The 8,520-nt window shown below is 49.4% G+C and overlaps 1 protein-coding gene across 1 annotated transcript; it reads left to right on the forward strand.

Annotated features, from left to right (window-relative positions):
• Positions 1-223: 223 nt before the first annotated feature.
• Positions 224-7,687, forward strand: LOC147096554 (uncharacterized). The gene is made up of 2 exons (XM_085975354.1): positions 224-2,171; positions 6,021-7,687. Exon 1 carries the CDS (start codon positions 409-411, stop codon positions 1,429-1,431), a length of 1,023 nt encoding a protein of 340 aa, XP_085831480.1. The 5' UTR covers positions 224-408; the 3' UTR covers positions 1,432-2,171; positions 6,021-7,687.
• The last annotated feature ends 833 nt before the right edge of the window (positions 7,688-8,520 follow it).

An 8,520-nucleotide genomic window follows, 5' to 3' on the forward strand; every position in this document is an offset into this window, starting at 1 on the left:
TGTCAAAGTTCTGGTCGAGTTGCAGATGTATGAAGTCCATCTCCTTCACCCCCCCCCACTCCCACCTCTCTCTCTCTCTATCTCTCCTCCCATAGGGGCCAGAGGCCCAGACCAGGTGGCAGATTCCCTTCACTGAGGGACATTAGTGAACCAGTGGGATTTTATGACAATCCGGCAGCTTTCATGGTCACATTTTTCTAATGCCGGCCCCACAAATAACCAGATTCATTGAGCTCAATTTCACAACCTGCCTCTTTAGTGGGTTCTCTCTCATGCTCCCTGTTTTAAATTCATTTTACAGGGTATTAGAAGGGGAGGATTTGCAGATGGGAAACTCAAACCACACATCACGTCAAGATCTGACAGTCACTCGATCCATCAGGAACTGAATATCATCGGCCTTTGAATATGGAAGCAAAAAGCACCGTTCACACCGGGGAGAGGCCGTTCACCTGCTCTGAGTGTGGGAAGAGATTCACTCAGTCATCCACCCTGTTGACACACCAGCGAGTTCACTCTGGGGAGAGGCCGTTCACCTGCTCTGAGTGTGGGAAGGGATTCACTAATTCATCCCACCTGCTGAATCACCAGCGAGTTCACACTGATGAGAGACCTTTTAACTGCTCGGACTGTGGGAAGTGCTTTAAAAGTTCCAGGGAAATGATACGCCATCAACGTTTTCACACTGGGGAGAGACCGTTCAGGTGCTCGCACTGTGGGACTGGGTTCAGGCGGACATCTGAGCTCACTGTACACCAGCGCACTCACACTGGGGAGAGACCGTTCACCTGCTCCGTGTGTGGGAAGGGATTCACTCGCTCATCCACCCTGCTTACACACCAGCGAGTTCACTCTGATGAGAGACCTTTTAAATGCTCGGACTGTGGGAAGTGCTTTAAAGGTTCCGGGGAACTAATACACCATCAACGTGTTCACACTGATGAGAGACCATTCAGGTGCTCTCACTGCGGGACTGGGTTCAGGCAGCCATCTGACCTCACTGTCCATCAGCGCACTCACACTGGGGAGAGACCATTCACCTGCTCCGTGTGTGGGAAGGGATTCACTAATTCATCCAACCTGCTGACACACCGGCGAGTTCACTCTGAGAGACCTTTTAACTGCCCGGACTGTGGGAAGTGCTTTAAAAGTTCTGGGGAAATGATACACCATCAACGTGTTCACACTGACGAGAGACCGTTCAGGTGCTCTCACTGCGGGACTGGGTTTAGGCAGTCATCTGACCTCACTGTACACCTGCGCAGTCACAGTGGGGAGAGGCCATTCACCTGCTCTGAGTGTGGGAAGGGATTCACTCAGTCATCCCACCTGCTGAGACACCAGCGAGTTCACACTGGGGAGAGGCCGTTCACCTGCCCTGAGTGTGGGAAGGGATTCACTCAGTCATCCAACCTGCTGACACACCAGTGAGTTCACACTGGGGAGAGGCCTGTGGAAATGTGAATAAAATGGACGATGAATTGGCTTACAAAAATGGCTTCGCACAAGGAAAGTCTAGATTAGATTAAAGAGCAGCCCCAGCTTTGCAAAGTGCAAAGCTAGCAGAAAAGAGAGACACCTGCCCCAGCCTGCGGCCAAGTGTTAACGAGCAATAAAGGTCACTGAAAAGGCTTAACTGCTAGCTAGAAGATGATTGACTAGCTATTGTGTGGTGCCCAATCACGATCCGGTACTTCAGGAAGGCATATGCAGCAGTGAGACAAGTCAGGACTTGCCCGCCAGACTGAAGACCAGATCATGGCCAAACTGAAAGGGCTTAAGTGATCCCCATTGGAGAACGCTTGTTGCCAGGGAAGTGATGTAATGACCCTTGTCCCACCGTATAAAAGGGGCTTCCCTACCGGTATTCGCTCTTAGCCAGAAGACGTGTGGATCATCAAGAGAGTCAGACACCTCCCGGGGACGTAAATGCTGGCAACACGTGCCTAACCCGGTGTGACTCTTGGGACACGAATGTACTGCAAAAGACCTCAATATACCGTGTGACCACTGTGAACAGTTGGAAGTAATAAAATGTTGTTTTAACTCTCCGAACCCTCGAGCCTGAAATCATTCTTCGTACTACGGAACTCAAGACGAGGACCAGGAAAACCCGGTTCTAACAACTTGGCGTAGTCGGCAGGATCGCAAGACATCAAGAAGGGAAAAAGGTAAGCACTATAATTTATTGTGCCCTTTTTGCACCCTGTCTCTGCGATCTTTATTGAACGAACCAACCGGGTAGCGTACCCTCTGGCTGGTGGTTAATGAAGCACAGTGTCCCATTGCTAGCACGCGACAGAGTCCGGGACTCTGATCTATCAATAAACTTATTCGTTAAGCCTACGACCTGTGGCAACATGACAGAACCAAGTAAAAAACCAACGACGGAAAAAGGAGGCAAAGCCCCTCCCGAAACCACGTTAGAAGAAATAGTAATCCAACTCAAGCAGTATATAGAAAGTACATTCGATGTCCCACAACATGAATATAATATCGAACAAAAATTTGGTGCCTCAAAAGGACAATGGTCCCTTGATGATATAAAAAGAGCATGGGGCAAGACCACCCGTATGAAAGGAGGGAAAAGAAAAATGGGCTGGATATTGGCCACCTTGAAACAGTGTAGGCAGAGAGGAGAAATAACTCGGAAGGCGGCAGAGGCCAAAGAAAAAGAACAAAAAACAGCTCTCCATGAACAGATAACAAAATACAAAACCGAGTTAGAGAAACACCAGAAATGCCTTGAAAAAGCAAACGAAAGAGCAGAAAAGTGGAAGGCAAAAACCAAGAAGGAAAGGGAGATACACAGGGAAAGCCCAAAAGTGGTGACGATTACTCCGACGCCCTTGTACCCTACCTATCCTGCAGCCCCCCCTACAGCCCCTCCGGCATATGAACAGCCCACGCCCCAACCCCGATCAAATGAAGCCCATATTGCTAAAATAAATACTCCTCTTACGGACTCATCAGACGAAGAAGATATAACCGAGAAACCACCCCCACGCCTTGCCCCCATCAGGTTACAAAAACATGAAGTAGGCGGCCGAAATCTCTGAATTTATACCTATTACCTGGCCAACCCAAAAGATATAGATCAATGGGCAACTGATATGCCGCACCCAAAGAAAAGCGGAGTAAAAGCCTGGCAGTTCTTGGAACGAAAAAGAACAATCTATAACCTGCACCCATTTGATGGATGCCAGGTTATAGCAGTAGTAGTTAGCGCAAGAGAGTCGGCCGCCCTGACGGCAATAGTAAACATGGCCGTCACCAGATGAGCAAACGCCCTACTTAACGCAGCCAGACAAGCACACCAAGCGGCATTAGCGGCGCATCAAGCAGCCAACCCACCTCCAGCTGCCGGAGCCGCACTCCCTGCCGTACCACCTCCAGCTCCACCAGTCCGAATAGTCCCCCCTGACCTAGCTATGATAGAATCAGAAGCCGATAGGACAGAAGGGTGGACGGCCATTAGAAATTGGCTACAGGAAAGGGGCCCGACCAATCCAGACTGGTCCAAAATAGCCTCCTGTGTCCAAAAAGAAAAAGAAGACCCCAATGACTTCGCCGGTCGTTTCGCCAACCAGTGGGTAGAGTACTCTGGCATGGGACAGAATACCGAAGCAGAGGTGGATGCCTGCACCCATGAACCATTGAAAAACACATTTATGAATGGTTTGAGACCTGACCTGGCAAAATTGGTAAAATTAACAATGGCAAACTGGAAAACAAACGCAGTTTCTTTTGCGAACCTGACCCAACAAGCTGTAACCCAGGATAGAGAACACTGTGCCTATCTCTGAGTCATGAAACTAAACCCCCCGGAGCGAGCAAGCTCTGCACCCCACTCGGGAAACCCAGATAAGAAACCAGGCACTTGCTACAAATGTGGGAAAGAGGGACACTGGGCTAGAACATGCCGAGTGGGCAACAGGGGTAGAGGAAGAAGCAATAACAGAGGAAGGGGGGGAGGACAATGGCAAGGACAGGCAGTCCCAGATAATCAACCCGGCACAAATCCGTGGCAGACCCTGGGCGCCGCCAGCCTGTATGACACCCAGACAATTACCCCCTCCCCACCGACCCTTAGCCCTGGAGAGATGGCGATGGTAGAAATGTACCGGAACTCAAACTCCACCAGAAGGGAAACCTTCGATAGCATGGCCCGACAGCAAGCAAAAAACCAAAGACCCCACCAACGAACCCCCGAAGGTAGAGGTACCTTGGCAACTGAGAGCTTTAATCACCCAAGCCAGGGACGGCCTCTATATGACTTTGTTGGTGGGAAAAACAGATAACTCACCCCCACTGAAAGTAGACTGCCTATTGGACACAGGAGCAGAATTGACGGTCTTCCCCACACAATATGCCCAAGACTGCCCGCACACCGTCCATGCTATGTTAGGAATGAATAAGGTAGCTCAAGTGACCGCCTCTCGATGGACCCGATGGACCACGATTATGGAAACATAATTTGACCATTACTAAATCCGGGCCGGGCAATCCAGCAAGCATGATGCCCCTGACAAACCCCGAAGAACTAGAAAGTGATCACGACTGTGTAAACCTGTTAGACGCCATGCAGCAGAGGGCTGAGATGCAGGAACTACCCTTACACAATCCCGAAATGGTCCTTTACACGGATGGGTCATCCTTTGTGGAAAAAGGAACCCGATTGGCAGGGTGGGCAGTTACAACAGAATTCGCAGTAGTACGAGCAGGAAGTATGGGAGGAGGGGCCTCAGCACAACAGGCAGAACTAGTCGCCCTCACCCAAGCCTGTCTCTATGCTCGAGACAAGACGGCCAATATATATACCGATTCTAGATATGCCTTTGGCATCGCTCATGACTTTGGACAATTATGGAAACAGAGGTTTTCTGACAGCTGCAGGTACACCCATAAAAAATGGAAGAGAGGTAACAGCATTAATGGATGCCATCCAGTTACCCGAAGAAGTGGCCATACTAAAATGTAAGGGCCATAACAAAGAAGATACCCCTGAAGCTAGGGGCAATGCTAGGGCAGACGAAGCAGCAAAATACGCCGCCCGTACCATTACCCCCCCAACACCTCAGGTGCGATATATCACGACAAACAACGACCAAGGGGACATCCTACTAATGCAAAGAGAGACCCCAAGGGAGGAACAATGGACATGGTTAGAAAATGGGTTGCAACCCAATAAAGATGGCATATGGCAACATCTCAAAATGGGAGCAGTAGGATGCCCAAAGGAACTGATGCCGTTTTTGGCCCAACAAATACACTCGTGTGGACACATAGCCGCACAGCAAATGACAGCCAGATTCCAGAGAAACTGGTGGGCAAAAGGGATTCGAACTCAAGCCCAAAGAATAGTGGAGCAATGTGTGACATGCCAAAAAGTAAATCCCGGACAAAAAATTGAAGTACCAATGTTAAAAGCACCTGCTCCGGCAGGGCCCTTCCAACATTTGCAGGTCGACTATATTTCCTTGCCAAAATGTCAGGGATATACAGATGTATTGGTGATGGTCGATCGCTTTTCACGATGGATCGAAGCCACCCCAGTTCGAAGCGCCACCGCTGCTGCAACCGCGAAAGTCTTGTGTAAAGATTACATTCCTAGATGGGGCGTGCCCTTATGTATTGACTCAGACCAAGGCACACATTTTACGGGGGAAATAATTAAAGAACTTTGTAGACTACTACAAATACAATGGTCATTGCATTGCCCATACCACCCCCAATCATCGGGTCAAGTGGAAAGAGCAAACAGGACAATTAAACAACGGCTCACTAAGTATCACTCTGAAGGAGTGCCATGGCCTCAGGCCCTACCCCTCGTCCTATGTAGTATTCGAGCCACCCCGAATAGGACCACTGGACTCAGTCCCTATGAGGTCGTTACCGGTAGACCAATGTCACTACCCGGAACAATAGATCTACGTAGGGCTGACATTCATCTTCTAAGTGATACAGTACTAAAGTATTGTAAAGATCTAACAGATGCTGTCAGTTTTGCTTCCCAACAGGTCAGCGCAGCTTGGCAAGAACCCCCACCGGAAGGACACAGTTCAGTCCCTGGGCTACAAGTTTGGGTAAAGAAAATAAAGCCAGCCCCCCTGGAAGACAAGTGGGAAGGTCCGTATGTCATCCTGTTGACCACAGGAGCAGCCGTGAAAGTACAAGGAAAAAAAGCTTGGATACACGCGACACACGTGAAAAGAGATACGACAGGAGCCCCAACAGAAGAATAAATTGGACTTATTGTGTACCATGATTCCCATCAGCATATCGCTAGCCATCTCCTTTACCCTTTTTCTAACATGGGTAGGAGGTATAGAGAATAACGCTATAGACAAGATTAAAAATCAACTGGCCGACTTCATTGAAGCCGGAGGGGGTGAAGGATGGTTTGCATGGCTGAAAACATTGGGACAGAAATTACTGTATGGTTTGATTGTTATAAGTGGCGTAATTTTGGGAATTATTATTTTTGTAACTATTATCAAATGTTGTATAAGTCGTGCAGGAGCTACTATACTCCCTCGCCTCTCCCGAATTAGGGTAGAAGTAGACACAGCAGAGGAGGGGAAACCCCCAGAGGAAGCCTGTTCGGTCCTACACAGTTATCTGTAAACTCGAAATTAAAACCCTTTTGGTTGTGTTCATGGCCAGAACACACACAAAACGGAGCCACGGGGTATGGTCTTGATAAAGTGCACTATCAGGAGGATACCTTGTATATAATGATTCTTGGAGATTGTACAAAGAATCAAAGGGCGGAATGTGGAAATGTGAATAAAATGGACGATGAATTGGCTTACAAAAATGGCTTCGCACAAGGAAAGTCTAGATTAGATTAAAGAGCAGCCCCAGCTTTGCAAAGTGCAAAGCTAGCAGAAAAGAGAGACACCTGCCCCAGCCTGCGGCCAAGTGTTAACGAGCAATAAAGGTCACTGAAAGGGCTTAACTGCTAGCTAGAAGATGATTGATTAGCTATTGTGCGGTGCCCAATCACGATCCGGTACTTCAGGAAGGCATATGCAGCAGTGAGACAAGTCAGAACTTGCCCGCCAGACTGAAGACCAGATCATGGCCAAACTGAAAGGGCTTAAGTGATCCCCATTGGAGAACGCTTGTTGCCAGGGAAGTGATGTAATGACCCTTGTCCCACCGTATAAAAGGGGCTTCCCTACCGGTATTCGCTCTTAGCCAGAAGACGTGTGGATCATCAAGAGAGTCAGACACCTCCCGGGGACGTAAATGCTGGCAACACGTGCCTAACCCGGTGTGACTCTCGGGACACGAATGTACTGTAAAAGACCTCAATATACTGTGTGACCACTGCGAACAGTTGGAAGTAATAAAATGTTGTTTTAACTCTCCGAAACCTCGAGCCTGAAATAATTCTTCGTACTACAGAACTCAAGACGAGGACTAGGAAAACCCGGTTCTAACAGGCCGTTCACCTGCCCTGAGTGTGGGAAGGGATTCACTCAGTCATCCCACCTCCTGACACACCAGCGAGTTCACAAGTGACTGCAGGGGTTGGATTCTGTTGTTGTTGCTGCTGTTAATCACATCCAGGGCTGAACCATGTTCACTCTGACAGGTGGGGATTGTTTCTGCTGATAATAACTCCAGGAACTGGGCTGGAGTTTAATATTCTGGATATATGTCAAATAAATCAACTTTGTTTTAAACATATTGTTGTAGATTTTTGTCTTTCCCACCTGAGTGTTTAGCATCACCTGGCTGGAGCTCAGAAAGGACAATCTGGGGGAGGATCGTACGGTGGGAACAGAACTCCAGCCTGGACACAGTCCTTCAGGGCCACACTGAGAGGGGCAAACGGCACTTTGGTCTTTCTCGTCTCTCTTCACTGACAGCAAAGTTGCCGTGCGGGTTAATCTCGAGGCGTGTGAGAAACATGCCCCAGCCGCTCTCTGCCATGGTTCAGAGCTCCGAGGCACGGAACAGAGGGCTCCTTTAGGAATGTACCAAGTGCTTTTTTTTAATGGCCTTATTAACCTGTGTTGCTACTTTTAGTTGTTTGTGTATCTGTATCCCTGGATCCCTCTGCTCCTCCAGCCCATTTAGACTATTAGGGGGAAATTCGGTGGCGCCCCCTTTGGGTCGCTAACGTCGCCGGGGCTAGTTTTAGCCCCGTGAAAAAGTTAGCGCCCCTGCACATTAAATTCAGTGGTAGCGCCCCAAGCAGGAGGCGGGGTGCTACTGGAAGCACTCCCCTCCCTCTTGAGGCGCTACAAGTGAATTTCACGGCGCTTCGTGTAACAGCACCACGCCCGTCGGCACATAGCACCGTGTCATAGCAGACCTCCCTCCCTGATTAAAGGGGAGGGGCCTAGCACTGTGCACACCAGGGCCCTGCTGGACCACCGGGGAGCGGCGTGTCGGATCAAGAGGAGCGCCGGGCTGAGCGATCGCGGCCGACACCCCGAAGAAGAAAGGGGAAGGGGGCAGGTGCTGGCAGTCGGCCAAAATAAAAAGTTGCCGCCCGACACCTGC

This window comes from Somniosus microcephalus, unplaced genomic scaffold (genome assembly GCF_052327205.1).
Source record: "Somniosus microcephalus isolate GS21.2 unplaced genomic scaffold, FLI_Smic_1.0 unresolved_chr1, whole genome shotgun sequence".
NCBI lineage: Eukaryota > Metazoa > Chordata > Chondrichthyes > Squaliformes > Somniosidae > Somniosus > Somniosus microcephalus.